At 67.1% G+C, this 14,074-nt stretch overlaps 5 protein-coding genes across 5 annotated transcripts; 4 read left to right on the top strand and 1 right to left on the bottom strand.

Annotated features, from left to right (window-relative positions):
- Positions 1-1,923: 1,923 nt before the first annotated feature.
- EMIHUDRAFT_217950 (hypothetical protein) lies at positions 1,924-2,194 on the bottom strand (the record flags this gene model as incomplete). Its single annotated transcript, XM_005760316.1, has 2 exons — positions 1,924-1,933; positions 1,962-2,194. The coding sequence occupies 2 exons, from the start codon at positions 2,192-2,194 to the stop codon at positions 1,924-1,926; spliced, it is 243 nt and encodes an 80-aa protein (XP_005760373.1).
- Positions 2,195-4,233: 2,039 nt separating this feature from the next.
- EMIHUDRAFT_359096 (hypothetical protein) lies at positions 4,234-6,014 on the top strand. The gene is made up of 8 exons (XM_005760315.1): positions 4,234-4,323; positions 4,465-4,728; positions 4,832-5,076; positions 5,146-5,368; positions 5,438-5,461; positions 5,531-5,602; positions 5,677-5,776; positions 5,877-6,014. Exons 1-7 carry the CDS (start codon positions 4,255-4,257, stop codon positions 5,755-5,757), a joined length of 978 nt encoding a protein of 325 aa, XP_005760372.1. The 5' UTR covers positions 4,234-4,254; the 3' UTR covers positions 5,758-5,776; positions 5,877-6,014.
- Positions 6,015-6,993: 979 nt separating this feature from the next.
- On the top strand, positions 6,994-7,264 carry EMIHUDRAFT_217947 (hypothetical protein; the record flags this gene model as incomplete). The annotated part of the gene is made up of 2 exons (XM_005760314.1): positions 6,994-7,226; positions 7,255-7,264. 2 exons carry the CDS (start codon positions 6,994-6,996, stop codon positions 7,262-7,264), a joined length of 243 nt encoding a protein of 80 aa, XP_005760371.1.
- A 1,636-nt stretch (positions 7,265-8,900) lies between these two features.
- On the top strand, positions 8,901-11,021 carry EMIHUDRAFT_217946 (hypothetical protein; the record flags this gene model as incomplete). Its single annotated transcript, XM_005760313.1, has 5 exons — positions 8,901-9,133; positions 10,456-10,524; positions 10,612-10,753; positions 10,820-10,904; positions 10,984-11,021. The coding sequence occupies 5 exons, from the start codon at positions 8,901-8,903 to the stop codon at positions 11,019-11,021; spliced, it is 567 nt and encodes a 188-aa protein (XP_005760370.1).
- Positions 11,022-11,938: 917 nt separating this feature from the next.
- EMIHUDRAFT_413951 (hypothetical protein) lies at positions 11,939-12,859 on the top strand. The gene is made up of 4 exons (XM_005760312.1): positions 11,939-12,114; positions 12,238-12,393; positions 12,510-12,603; positions 12,680-12,859. Exons 1-4 carry the CDS (start codon positions 11,959-11,961, stop codon positions 12,811-12,813), a joined length of 540 nt encoding a protein of 179 aa, XP_005760369.1. The 5' UTR covers positions 11,939-11,958; the 3' UTR covers positions 12,814-12,859.
- The last annotated feature ends 1,215 nt before the right edge of the window (positions 12,860-14,074 follow it).

Raw genomic sequence — 14,074 nt, 5'->3', positions numbered from 1 at the left:
CGTCATGCAGGCACGTCATCACCTCTTCGTCAGCCCTCGTCGACCGCGAACAACTGTCTCGCCAATCTGATGACCCGCTCCTTCTGACCGTCTCGCCAAATCTGACCCGCTCCTTCTGACCGTCTCACCAAATCTGACCCGCTCCTTCTGACCCGCTGTCAGGACGTCTACGGCGGCGGGAGCAATCGCAAGTGGGCGCCCTCGTGGAAGTCGGGCCCAATCCCAAAGTACAAGTCCGGGGCGACGGGGGCGGGCGGCGGCCGAGTGGCTTTCGCCTCGGGGTGGAACCCTTCCTGGAAAAGCGAGGCCACGTCCGAGGTGGCGCCGTCGTTGGCAGCGCCGCCCGCGCCTGCCGCGGTCACGAGTGAGATGACCAAGGAGCAGGCAGAGCCTCCTCCGATTCACCGTTCCGACCCACGCAGCCGCCTCTGCTCACCCCTTCTCACGTTCCCTCTCTCGTGCCCGCCGGCGCCTCTCCACCACTTTCCTACTGTGTGTGCAGGCCGCCACCTTCATGCAAGATCCATCCATCGCGGCGGCTCCGGGCGACGAGAAGAAGGCATTCCTGGCCTCGAAGGGCGTCGACCCTGCAGTCATCGCCGCCGTCTAGGCGCGCGCGGCAGCGCGGCACATACGGGGCGCGGTTCCGGCCCATGCCCGGCTTTTCATCTGCGGAGAGATAGACATAGAGTCATAGAGAGGGATATACACATTTACTCGAAAGTGTGATAAGTGTGGGGCTGACACACGGCCGCGCCACACGTAGAGGTAGAGTGCCGGTGCGGTCGCGGCGGCCTCTGAGAGTGAGACTGAGTGTGAGAGAGACTCACAAAGAATAAAGAAACCCCTGCGGCCGCGCAGCGGGTAGGGACGGGCAAGCCGGGAAAAAGAAAACGCGGCGCCTCAAGTGCTCCGAGTTCACTCCATACACGCTACACCATAGTGCATAGAGCGGGCTGCGACCAAGCGGCGGGGGCACGCAGCCACGCACGCGCAGCACACCCAGGCGAGGGACTTCAGCACACTCCACGCCGTGGGGCTAGCACGCACACAACGGCGACTACATCAAGACAGCGAAAGCCTTCACACGCGCCGCCGCCATCGGCGCCACCGCCTCCCACGCGTTCGTCGCCGGGTCGTACCGCTCCACCGAGCTGAGGCCGTAGCCGCCCACAGCGTACAACTTGCCGTCGAGCACCGCCACGGCGTGAGCCATCCGCGCCGTCCCCATCGGCGCCACCGCCTCCCACGCGTTTGTAGCCAAATCGTACCGCTCCACCGAGTTGATGTGGCCGTTGACGCCGCCCACAGCATACAACTTGCCGTCCAGCACTGCCAAGGCGTGATTGTACAGCGCCGTCGCCATCGGCGCCACCGCCTCCCACGCATCCAAGGCCGGGTCGTACCGCTCCACCGAGGTGAGGACGACGCCGTCGTTGCTGTACCCGCCAACAGCGTACAGCTTGCCGTCGAGCACCGCCACGCCATGGTCGCTCCGCTCCGTCGCCATCGGCGCCACCGCCTCCCACGCATTGGCAGCCGGGTCGTACCGCTCCACCGAGGCGAGGCCACCGTCGTCGCTGTTGTAGCCTCCCACCGCGTACAGCTTGCCCTCGAGCACCGCGACGGCGGGAGCATGCCGCGCCTTTGCCATCGGCGCCGCCGCCTCCCACGTGTTCGCAGCAAAGTCGTACCGCTCCACCGAGTTGGAAGGGGCGTAGTTGTCGGCCTCACAACCGCCGGCCGCGTAGAGCTTGCCATCGAGCACCGCCATGCCTGCTATCGTGCGTGCCGTCGGCAAAGGCGCCACAGCCTCCTCCGCCCACTCGTCTGTTGAAGGGTCGTACCGCTCCAACGAGTTGACAGTCCCACCCTCGCTGCCGCGGCCGCCGATCACGAGCAGGCGCGGCCTCTCGCGCTTCTTCAGCGTCTCCTTCCAGCCGCGGCGCCACGCGCGGCACGTCCCCTTGGCGGCGTGCTCCTTGGTCGGCAGCTGGGCGAGGATGTGCGGGGCGAGGTCCGGCGAGAGGAGGACCTCGGAGAGCACCCACTCGGGCTGCTCCACGAGCCGAGCGGCGTGCTCCTCCGCCACGCGCAGCGCGGCGTCGCTCGCGCCCGCCTGCGCCTCGATGATGGCGCACAGCTGCGCTGGCGAGAGGCCCGCGACGCGCGCGCCGATGCGGTGGGAGGCCATCGGCGCGGGCGGTCCCCTCTGCCCGCGCTGCAAGCTTGGATTTCGCTCGCAAGGGTGTGCGGGTACTCGCATTCCGCGTCGTTGTCCAGTCCTAGCCTGGCTGTTCTTTTCACCTTCGATACATACATACGCTCCTACTGTGCCGTCACCCCCGTATTCAAAGTGCAAGGCCCCCCAGTGCACGTGGTGAGCACACAGGCTGGGAGACAGTCTCTAGAGGTCGGGGCCCCACCCCGCAGTATGCATGTGTGCAATACAGTATGCTCCAGAGCGGCGCGTCCTCTCCGCGCGACGATGTTTTTCTTTTTTTGACAAGAGGACCTCGACTCGACCCGCGCAGCACTTAGTACCACGACACACTTAACTCTTAAGTGAGCTCATATACGCACGCGCTGTCTCGTCGTTAAGGTCCGACCTGTGGGCTCTGCCTGCGCTCGGCACCGGGCACCGCCTCGGTATATCTCAAAATGCGCCTGCGGGCGGATCCTCATAGATCACAGATCACTAGGATTAGGAGCCGACGTACCGACCCTCGCGTCCGGTGGTGCTCACTCACCGACGGCCGGGTGGGCCACCCGCCCACGCGCCGCCACGTGCCGCCTACGGCTACGCGCAGCGCGTGCGCGCGTGCGCCGCAACTCGCTCGTCTACGGGGGGGGGAGGGAGGGAGGGAGGGAGGGAGGGAGGGAGGGAGGGAGGGAGGGAGGGAGGGAGAGAGAGAGAGAGAGAGAGAGAGAGAGAGCGAGCGAGAGAGCGAAACAGCCGCCTACATCAAAGCAGCGAGAGGAAAGTACCGCGCCGTCCCCATCGTCGCCACCGCCTCCCATATCTCCAACGCCGGGTCGTAGCGCTCCACCAGGCAGCCATCCACGTCCTCCTCCTCATCGTTCTGCCCGCCCACAGCGTACAGCTTGCCGTCCAGCACCGCCACGGCGAGCCTGCTCCGAGCCGCCGCCATCGGCGCCACCGCCTCCCACACATTCATCGCAGGGTCGTACCGCTCCACCGAGCTGAGGGTGCCACCGTCGTCGTTGTATCCGCCCACAGCGTACAGCTTGCCGTCGAGCACCGCCACGGCGTGAGAATACCGCGCCGTCGCCATCGGCGCCACCGCCTCCCACGCGTTCGCCGCCGGGTCGTACCGCTCCACCGAGCTGAGGATGCCGTCGTCGTCGCTGTACCCGCCCACAGCGTACAGCTTGCCGTCGAGCACCGCCACGGCGGCAAGAGTCCGCGCCTCTGCCATCGGCGCCACCGCCTCCCACGCGTTCGTCGCCGGATCGTACCGCTCGACCGAGCTGAGGATGCCGTCGTCGTCGCTGTACCCGCCCACAGCGTACAGATTGCCGTCCAGCACCGCCACGGCGTGGGTCTCGCGTGGTGTCACCATCGGCGCCGCCTCCTCCCACGCGTTCGTAGCCAAATCGTACCGCTCCACCAGGTTGGAATTTGCGCCGTCAGCCTCACTCTCGCCGCCCACCGCGTAGAGCTTGCCATCGAGCACCGCCATGCCGACATACGTGCGTGCCGAAGGCATCGGCGCCACAGCCTCCTCCTCCCACTCATTGGTTGACGGGTCGTACCGCTCCAACGAGTTGACAGTCCCACCCTCGCTGCCGCGGCCGCCGAACACGAGCATGCGCGGCCTCTCGCGCTTCTTCAGCGTCTCCTTCCAGCCGCGGCGCCACGCGCGGCACGTCCCCTTGGCGGCGTGCGCCTTGGTCGGCAGCTGGGCGAGGATGTGCGGGGCGAGGTCCGGCGAGAGGAGGACCTCGGAGAGGACCCACTCGGGCTGCTCCACGAGCCGTGCGGCGTGCTCCTCCGCCACGCGCAGCGCGGCGGCGCTCGCGCCCGCCTGCGCCTCGATGATGGCGCACAGCTGCGCTGGCGAGAGGCCCGCGACGCGCGCACCGATGCGGTGGGAGGCCATACGTGGGTATACGCTGTTTTTCTTTTCTGGCGACGGCCTCCTCCACCATCTCTTGCGGTGTTTAAAATTCTTTTGCGCCGCCTGCCTGAGGCTGTGAGCGGCGCTCGGGGCGCTGCCACGCTCGTGCCGCATGGCCTCTCTCGACGCCTTCCTCGCAGATCTCGACGACCTAAACGAGGAGGAGGACGAGGGCGAGGAGGCGCGCCCTCGCCCATGACTGCTTGCCCCGCGTCGCTGCCGCCCGTGTCGCCGCGCTCGCTTCCCCGCTGCCAGCGGGCCGCGCCCGCCTTTCGCGCTGCGACGCTCGCGCCCACTCACCGGCTCTGTCTCGCGGCGGCAGGAGGAGATCATCGAGGAGGAGGACGACGACGATGGCGACATCGACATGCTCGCCGAGACGGGCGGCGGCGGCGGCGCGGCGGGCACGTCGGGGCTGCTCGCCTCGAGCCGGATGGCGTCGCTGATGGAGAAGATCGAGGCATACATGGTGGCCGACGCGGGCGACGGCGTCGTCGCGCCGCCCGCCGCGCCCCAGGACGATGCCGGCGCCGTCTACGCGCTGATTGTGCAGTGCAACGAGATAGCGGTCGACATCGACAATGAGGTGCAACTGGCAGCCCTCGGGCGGGGGCACGCTGCGCACCACACCGGGGCAGGGCGCGACACTCCACGCCGGGGCGCATGCCACGCCACACCACCGGCCGTAGGTCGAGGCGCTCGCGAAGCACATCCGCGACGACTACGCGAAGCGCTTCCCCGAGCTCGAGTCGCTGATCCCGAACCCGCTCGACTTCGCGCGCGTCGTACTCAAGATCGGCAACGAGGCGGACCTGACCCAAGTCGACCTCACCGGCATCCTCCCCTCCGCCACGATCATGGTCGTCACCGTCACCTCCTCCACCACCATCGGCACCGAGCTGCCGCCGCAGGCGCTGGCGGCGGTCAGCGAGCGGTGCGAGCCAAGTCCTCGCCCTCTCCACATCTCCCCACATCTCCCCACATCTCCCCACATCTCCCGCAGGTGCGAGCAGGTCCTCGCCCTCTCCGACAACAAGCAGCGCATCCTCGCCTTCGTCGAGTCCAAGATGGCGAGAGACAGCCGAGAGACAGCCGAGATACAGCCGAGGTGCAGCCGAGGTGCAACCGAGGTGCAACCGAGGTGTGTGAATTGCTCTTCCGACCGCCACCTCCACAGGCAATCGTCGCGCCCAACGTCGTCGCCATCGTCGGCGCCGCCACCGCCGCGACGCAGCTCCCCTTCCTGGACACGTCCGAGACACGTCCGAGACACGTCCTAGGCGCCGCCACCGCCGCGAAGCTCGTCGGCGCCGCGGGCGGTATGTCCAAGCTGAGACATGTCCAAGCTGGCCGAGACACGTCCGAGACATGTCCGAGACACGTCCTAGGCATGTCCAAGCTGGCCGAGCTGCCCTCGACGGTCGTGCAGATCCTCGGCTCGAAGAAGCGCGCGCTCGCGGGCATGCCGCACGTCGACGCAGAGGTCGCGCGCGCACGCTGGCGGCGTCTCTTCACAGCGGCCAGCTGTGAGCAGGCATGTCCACCTCGACGCAAGTCACGCACTCTGGCTGCATCTCGCAGTGCGACATCATCCTCAACACGCCGCCAGGACTGAGGCCAAAGGTGGTCCGCATGGTCGCCGGCAAGGTGCCTCCACTCTTCTTGCCATCATTCATAGTCTCTGTCTCGGAAGTGGCAGCACACCTATCACCCAGCACACTCTATCTCCCGCATGCCCGCCGGCAAGGTGACGCTGGCGGCGCGCGCGGACGCGTACCAGAACTCTGGCGACGGCTCCGTCGGCCAAAAGTTCCGCGACGAGATCGAGATGCGGTCGGCCAAGCTTTCGGAGCCGCCGCCGCCGAAGGACGTGCGGCCGCTGGCGGTGCCGCACCGAGTCGGAGGTCGGGCCGTCCGGTGTGAACGGCGTCTCTTCACACGTCGCGCGGAGCTGCGAGCAGGTGCCGCCCGAGTCTAGCGGCAAGCGGCGCGGCGGGCGGCGGCTGCGCAAGATGAAGGAGCGGATGGGTATGACGCACATGCGGCAGCTCTCCAACCGGGTGCGGTTCGGGCAGGAGGAGGACATGACGTCCGACGGCATGCTCGGTGTCGGAATGCTCGGAAAGTCGCAGCAGGGGGGCAAGGTCAAGGTGAACGCGCAGAAGCAGCAGCTGCTCTCCGAGAAGAACAAGCGCGCGCCGGCTCCGCCCGAGTCTGCTCGTCGGTGACTCCGCGCGTAATGCTGAACTGGTTGCTGGACAGGCGGGCGCGGCTCGCCGGCTCCTCGGGCAGCACAAACGGGCTCGCATCCTCGCTCGCCTTCACGCCGGTGCAGGGCATCGAGCTGGTCAACCCTTCCGCCGCCGGCGACGCCAGAGAGGGGCCTCGAGGCCCGCCCTGGCTTCGTGTGTGCCGTACGCGCGCTCGTGGTTTGCGTAGGCGACTCCAAGGAGGGGACCGAGACCTACTTCTCGCAGACGGCCGCTTTCTTCCAGAGGGGGATGTGAGGCGGCGGCGGCGGGCGAGCCCTGCTCGGGGCCGCGCGCGCGGGGGGGGGGGGGGGGGGGCTTGCAGCGGAGAGGACGCGCCGCTCTGGAGCATACTGTATTGCACACATGCATACTGCGGCTCTGCGGGGTGGGGCCCCGACCTCTTCTTTCTCCCAGCCTGTGTGCTCACCACGTGCACTGGGCCTTGCACTTTGAATACGCGGGTGACGGCACAGTAGGAGCGTATGTATGTATCGAAGGTGAAAAGAACAGCCAGGCTAGGACTGAACCACGAAGCGAGTTCCGAACACCCTTGCGAGCGAAATCCAAGCTTGCAGGCGGAGAGGGGACCGATAGCGCGGATGGCCTCCCACCGCATCGGTGCGCGCGTCGCGGGCCTCTCGCCAGCGCAGCTGTGCGCCATCATCGAGGCGCAGGCGGGCGCGAGCGACGCCGCGCTGCGCGTGGCGGAGGAGCACGCCGCTCGGCTCGTGGAGCAGCCCGAGTGGGTGCTCTCCGAGGTCCTCCTCTCGCCGGACCTCGCCCCGCACATCCTCGCCCAGCTGCCGACCACGGAGCACGCCGCCAAGGGGACGTGCCGCGCGTGGCGCCGCGGCTGGAAGGAGACGCTGAAGAAGCGCGAGAGGCCGCGCCTGGTCGTGGTCGGCGGCCGCGATGAGGACAACGACGAGTTTGTCAACTCGCTGGAGCGGTACGACCAGTCAACCAACGAGTGGGAGGAGGAGGCTGTCGCGCCGATGCCGTCGGCACGAACGTATGTCGGCATGGCGGTGCTCGATGGCAAGCTCTACGCGGTGGGCGGCCAGAATGAGGCTGACGGCGCAAATTCCAACCTGGTGGAGCGGTACGACTTGGCTACGAATGCGTGGGAGGCGGTGGCGCCGATGGTGGTCGAGCGGTTTGCTCACGCCATGGCGGCGCTCGACGGCAAGCTGTACGCGGTGGGAGGCCACAACGACGACGGCGCCCTCAGCTCGGTGGAGCGGTACGACCCGGCTGCGAACGCGTGGGAGGCGGTGGCGCCGATTGCGGCGGCGCGGTGTAGTTTCGCCGTGGCAGTGCTCGACGGCAAGCTGTACGCTGTGGGCGGCCACGACGGTGACTACTTCAGCTCGGTGGAGCGGTATGACCCAGCACTGGATGCATGGGAGGCGGTGGCGTCGATGGCGACGGCTCGGTGCCATCACGCCGTGGCGGTGCTCGATGGCAAGTTGTATGCTGTGGGCGGGTACAACGACGGCCTCCTCAGCTCGGTGGAGCGGTACGATCCGGCGCTGGATGCGTGGGAGGCGGTGGCGCCGATGGCAGAGGCGCGGGCTGAACACGCCGTGGCGGTGCTCGACGGCAAGCTGCATGCGGTGGGCGGACAGGGTGCAGGCTTCAACAACGACATCCTCAGCTCGGTCGAGCGGTACGACCCTGGTACGAATGCGTGGGAGGCGGTGGTGCCGATGGGGACGGCGCGACGCGCTTATATCGCAGTCCTGAACTAGTGGGCTCAGGCGCGGGCCGGTGCGGCGGCGGGCGGGTATCGCTTCTCCCACCTCCCAGCGCGACGCGGACGGGTCTCTGTTCAGTGTATCGTGTCAGATCTTTGTACACTTTCCCGTTGAATTCGCACAGAGCAAACAAGCTCGCGCGAGCCATGCCCCAAGGCGGCACGTGTGTTTCAACATGCGCACACAGATAGAGACGGTTAGGTTAGGTTAGGTAGGAAGGTGTGAAGTCTGAAGACAGGCACGATGCGAAAAGGCAGGGCGAGGCGGATGGAGAAAGAAGTGCCGAGAAGGCCATGGTGGAGGGGAGGGACGGGAGGACGAAAGAAGGGCGAGGAGGACGAGCGGCCCGCACAGACCGCGAGCAGACAGCGCCTGCTGGCCATTTCGAGACATTCGCCAAGAACGCTAGCTACATGGGAGGGCTTCGTGAAGGATGGATTGAAAAACATTCGAACAAAGAAGAGGCGACGGGAGGAACCGGCGGAGGAGTGACGTGAGACACACACACACACACACACACACACACACACACACACACACACACACACACACACACACACACACACACACACACCGCTCACCCACGCGCACTGGGCCTTGCACTTTGAATGCCGTGGGGCTCCTGTCGTCAGACGTGGAGACGCGAGGGTTGCCCCCCCTTGCCCCACCACCTCGTGTGTGTGGAGAAGTTTACCTTACTTTACCTTACTGAACACCCTCGCGAGCGAACCCTTGTAGGGGCCGCGTGGATGGCCTCCCACCGCATCGGTGCGCGCGTCGCGGGCCTCTCGCCAGCGCAGCTGTGCGCCATCATCGAGGCGCAGGCGGGCGCGAGCGACGCCGCGCTGCGCGTGGCGGAGGAGCACGCCGCTCGGCTCGTGGAGCAGCCCGAGTGGGTGCTCTCCGAGGTCCTCCTCTCGCCGGACCTCGCCCCGCACATCCTCGCCCAGCTGCCGACCAAGGAGCACGCCGCCAAGGGAACGTGCCGCGCGTGGCGCCGCGGCTGGAAGGAGACGCTGAAGAAGCGCGAGAGGCCGCGCATGCTCGTGATCGGCGGCGACAACGAGGGTGGGACTGTCAACTCGCTGGAGCGGTACGACCCGTCAACCAACGAGTGGGAGGAGGAGGCTGTGGCGCCGATGCCGACGACACGAAGGTATGTCGGCACGGCGGTGCTCGGTGGCAAGCTCTACGCGGTGGGCGGCAGGGAGGGCGGCGCACCTTCGAACCTGGTGGAGCGGTACGACTTTGCGACGAATGCGTGGGAGGAGGCGGCGCCGATGGCGACGGCACGGGACTCTCACGCCACGGTTGTGGTCGACGGCAAGCTGTACGCGGTGGGAGGCTGCAACGACGACGACGCCATCCTCAGCTCGGTCGAGCGGTACGACCCCGCGACGAACGCGTGGGAGGCGGTGGCGCCGATTGAAGAGGCGCGGTGCCATCACGACGTGGCGGTGCTAGACGGCAAGCTGTACGCTGTGGGAGGCTTCAACGACGACGACGGCTTCCTCAGCTCGGTGGAGCGGTACGACCCGGCGTTGGATGCGTGGCAGGCGGTGGCGCCGATGGCGGAGGCTCGGAGCGACCATGGTGGGGCGGTGCTCGACGGCAAGCTGTACGCTGCGGGCGGCTACTGCGACGACGGCTACCTCAGCTCGGCGGAGCGGTACGACCCGGCGACGAACGCGTGGGAGGCGGTGGCGCCGATGGCGGCGGCCCGGTATAATCACGCCGTGGCGGCGCTCAACGGCAAGCTCTATGTCGCAGGCGGGTCGGGTGCAGGTGCCGGCCACAGTCGCCTCAGCTCGGTGGAGCGGTACGACCCGGCAGTGGGCGCGTGGGAGGCGGTGGCGCCGATGGCGACGGCGCGGCTCTCTCCTCATGCTGCTTTGAGCATGTAGCTTGTAGGCGGCTGTTTTGCTTAGATTCCACCTTGCAATTTGCGTGGTTTGCCGTGTAGAGCGTAGAGGAAAGAAAGAAACAGAGATGGCAAGCTGTAAGGGAGAGATGGGAGGAGGACCACGGCACGCTGCCGCCACCACACAGGGATTTAAGGAGAGAGGTGTGTTGCTAGCCCGGTCGCCCACCCTCGGCGGGTTGCTCATGCTGTGTGAGCACTTGGAGCACTTGGAGTGCCGTCATTAACCGCGGACTGGGCCGCGACTTGGAGCACTTGGAGTGCAGTCGGCAGCCTCACATCCAGGGAAAGAAAGAAAAAAACAACCCCGCGCCACTTCTTTTTTTCCCGACCGGATCAATGTTGGTGAACTCGCGTCCGCTGCCCTCGGTTCGTCCCGCGAGGCTGTCAGAATCTTCGCGGAATCCCGCGCTGCACCTTCAGATCGGCGGTCCGCCGCTATTTGTGCTAATGTGAGCAGCAACGCGGCCTCTGCGCTCACTGGCGTCAGCAGCGGCGCCGAGACCCTGTCCCACCGTGTGCGCCTTCCCGCGGCCTAGGTGGTTCACGCCGATGCCGTTTGTGTACGAGTCGCTGTACGGCGGCGCCGAGATGTGCGAGCTCGGCCGCCACACCGTCCGCCTCTCGACCAAGCAGCAGGCGCTCACGCTCGGCAGCAAGATGCGCAAGGGCAACGCAGCGGTGCGGTGCCGCTGCGGCCGCGGGCTGGGCGCGGTTCGTCGCCACGCCTTCCCGTCCCGTGCGCAGGTGACGTACTCGGTCTACAAGCTCGGGGACGGGGAGATGCGCCTGCTGGGCTCCTACCCAAAGGGAGTCAACGCAGACGGCACTTGTGCCCGCGGTGCGCAGAGCTGGATCACCGCTATCCGATCGCTGATCACTGAGAGTGGATGGCAGGCGCGCGCGTCAAGTTCCGGAGGAGGGCGCCAAAGACGGGAGGCGAGCTTAGGCCGAGACTGACACGAGAGCAGGCCGAGAGTAGCCGACATGCGCCCGCGTCCACGCCCTCGGAGGAGGGCGCCGAAGGCGGGGGACGAGAGCAGCCCCGGAGGCTCGCCCTGCTTGGTCAACCAGCGGAGGCGGAGGCGCAGGGGGGTGGTGTCGGGTGTGGGAGATGTCGGGTGTGGGAGATCGCGCGAGATCTCAGAAGCGGCAGCACAAAGCCGAGGTGGACCCGCCGAGGCTAGGCGCGAACGACGAGACCGTCCTCGGCGTCGGCGGGATGGGCGAGATTGGAGGAGGAGCGGACCGGAGGAGCAGGAGGACCCTTCTCGGACCCTTCTGAGCCGTCCTGTAGGCGACGACATCTGGAGGGAGCTGATGGAGCGAGACGGGATGGGCGGCATCGACGAGGCGCGTGGCGGGGAGAGGGGGGGAGGGGGGCTGGGAGATGTGTGGAGATTTAGCCTCCGCTCCGAGCTCGGGCGGTTAATCAATGGTAACGAATGGCGTAGGCGTGGAGCCGCTTTCGGCGCGAGCTCGAGCTCGGCCGCGGCCTCGACATTGTCGACGAGCGAGGGGAGAAGCTCGACGTCGGAGGCGACTTCCCCGACGAGGAGGACGCAGAGTACGACTGACACTGAGTCTCGCGTGTGGTGTTAGTGCCAGTGCGCGCCAGTCGTCCCGTGCCTGGTGCACTTAGAGTTTTCTTGCAACTCCCGGATCAGGGGTCACTCTCCCGACGACCCTCGGCGAGCACCTGCCACCTCGCGGGCAACAACTCAACCCGGAGGATGCGCAGTTGAAGCGCGTCGTGCGCCGGCGCGGGGCGCCGAGGGAGGCGGTGAGAGGGCCGGCGCGCCACCGCCAGGTGAAAAAGAAAGAAAAATACGGCCCTGCCAGAATTCTTTTGACAGAAACATAGAGGCGCTTCACGACACGCGCTCATGGGCTGCTGCTGGTCGAGCGAACCGGCGGACGACACGCCGGCGCCACTCCCGCCGGTCGCCCTGAGCAGCCAGCTCTGCGCCACCGAGATCAAACTCGAGGACCGCACCATCAGCGGGACCGGCAGCGTGCTCGGTGACTCTGCCATCCTGCAGGCGCGGCGCAAGCCCGCCGCCTCGCGCGCACGCCGCTCGCGTGGCGTGGCGGACGCGCACGCGCGACCCAGAGCGGACCTCACGCCTCACATGCCCTCTCTCTCGTTGCTCTCCTCGCCGCAGGACAAGGGCTACTTTGAGGTGACGATCCGCAAGGCGGGCGCGTTTGCGATTGGCGTCGCGGCCAAGGACTGCCCTCTGGAGGGCCTGCTCACGCCCGACAAGGCGGCGACGGCGTGGACGGTGACGAGTACCCAGCCCGGGTTGCCGCCGCTCCAGGCGCGTCCGAAGCATCTACCTGTCGCACCCGCACCCGCATCCGCTGACCCCGCACCGTGCGCCAAGTCGCCGTCGCCTGGCGCCTCCGCCACCGGTCCGTCCTCGGCACGCCTCAGGAGGGCGACGTCATCGGCTGTGCGATCGACCAGGCGGACTACCCGGTGCAGGTCTACTTTTACAAGGGCTCCTCCCTCGTGCACCAGATGAGCGGCGCGCCCGCCCTGCGCCACACCACCCCCCACCCCAGAAAGACGAGGCGCCTTCACACCGGCGCGGCCGTGAGCAGGCATCCGTGGCGAGGTCTTCCCCGCGGTGAGCGTGGCCGACGGCGCCTCGCTCGTCGCCAACTTCGGGCAGGCCGACTACGAGCACATGCCCAACGGCTTTGGCCCGCTCATCCGCAGCGTATCGATGTTGTGATCGCCACTGGCGAGCGAACGAGTTTGTGTGTGGCTGTGTGTCTCTCTCCTCGGACTCGAGAGGTGTAGCGAGGCGCCTCTGTTAGGGCCCCGGAGGGCGGGTTATTCGTGGCACGTGGGGTGAACGTACTAGGAGGGACATGAGATTTTTATCAGTACCACGAAACAACTCTAACAATCATTTTTGGTTGCAGCATTGGTTTCTCCCGAAGCGAAACGCAAAAAAAAAAGAAATCCATAAAACACGGTCGCTTTCCAGCCGCTTTGCTTTCGCGGTGATCGGTGTGGCCGAGTTATGGACACCGCGGAGCTCTTGTCGCTCGCACGCGAGATGAATTCAGCGCGTGAGTGGGCAGAGGCGACGCCCGACCCTACTGATGGGGAAGACAGCGATGGTTGCCATGCCAAGGAGGGCCCTGCAGCGGAGCGCTTGCCGCCGCAGCTGCGTGACCTCTTCGGCCTCAGTCCTGAATCCCGGTCCTATGGGCCCGACCCCGAGTGCGGGATGGCGCGCATGGCTAATGACACCGACTCGGAGGAAATTTCCTCCACCGAGGAGGAGCAGTGCCTGGCGACGGAGGACCTTACCACAGACGCCGACCCTCCCGACTCCGACCCTTACCTCGACCTGTGGCGAGGCCTGCTCACCTCGTCCTTGGACCCCGAGGCGCCGGGCACGCCGGGCACGCCGAGCACGCTCGCTTCGTCGGGAGAGACCGCAGACTGGGCGGAGGCGGTGGCGGCGGTGGGCGCAAGCAGCCGGCGGCTCCGTGCCCTCACCAACGCCGCCGTGGCAGCCACAGAGGCCTCACCCCCAACTGAGGCGCAGGCTCGCCTCGTCTCCCACGCCGAGCGCATCGTCCAGTCCAACGCGGCCGCACTGGCTCGCGCCCGGTCGGGCCGCAAGCTCGCCGCTGTTGGCTCGGCTGCGGAGCTGGAGCCGCTGGCGGAGCAGCTGGGGACGGACTATAAGATCGCTCTGGTGCTTCACCGCGCGGAGGAGGAGGCGCCCCTCCGACTACCCATCTAGTAGTCCGTTAGAACGTCACCAGAAGCTGATCAAGAGGGACGAAGCGCCACCCCCGGCTCCTCCGCACGCACCGACCAGTGTGAGCGACTCCTCGAACTGCGCGGTCACACTGTGTGTGGCGGGGCATGCGCAGGCGCTGGTGGAGAAGCGGCGCCGCCTGGCCTCGATCGCCGTCAAGGACGCGCGCTTCGCCGCCTCGCTCCGCTTCCGCGAAGAGGCCGAGGCAGCGGCG

Source organism: Emiliania huxleyi, assembly GCF_000372725.1.
Source record: "Emiliania huxleyi CCMP1516 unplaced genomic scaffold EMIHUscaffold_76, whole genome shotgun sequence".
NCBI lineage: Eukaryota > Haptophyta > Isochrysidales > Noelaerhabdaceae > Emiliania > Emiliania huxleyi.
Note: the sequence above shows the minus strand (reverse complement) of the source record. Positions and strands in the feature narration are given on the sequence as shown.

Bases quoted from the DNA above. Each gene is read 5' to 3' on its own strand.
- EMIHUDRAFT_359096 (XM_005760315.1), top strand. From the start codon at position 4,255: ATGGCCTCTCTCGACGCCTTCCTCGCAGATCTCGACGACCTAAACGAG. The intron at 4,324-4,464 runs GCGCGCCCTCGC...TCGCGGCGGCAG, and splicing joins AGGAGGACGAGGGCGAGGAG to GAGGAGATCATCGAGGAGGA. The intron at 5,077-5,145 runs GTGCGAGCCAAG...CATCTCCCGCAG, and splicing joins CTGGCGGCGGTCAGCGAGCG to GTGCGAGCAGGTCCTCGCCC.
- EMIHUDRAFT_413951 (XM_005760312.1), top strand. From the start codon at position 11,959: ATGGGCTGCTGCTGGTCGAGCGAACCGGCGGACGACACGCCGGCGCCA. The intron at 12,394-12,509 runs GCGCGTCCGAAG...GGCACGCCTCAG, and splicing joins CCGGGTTGCCGCCGCTCCAG to GAGGGCGACGTCATCGGCTG. The intron at 12,604-12,679 runs GCGCGCCCGCCC...GGCCGTGAGCAG, and splicing joins CCTCGTGCACCAGATGAGCG to GCATCCGTGGCGAGGTCTTC.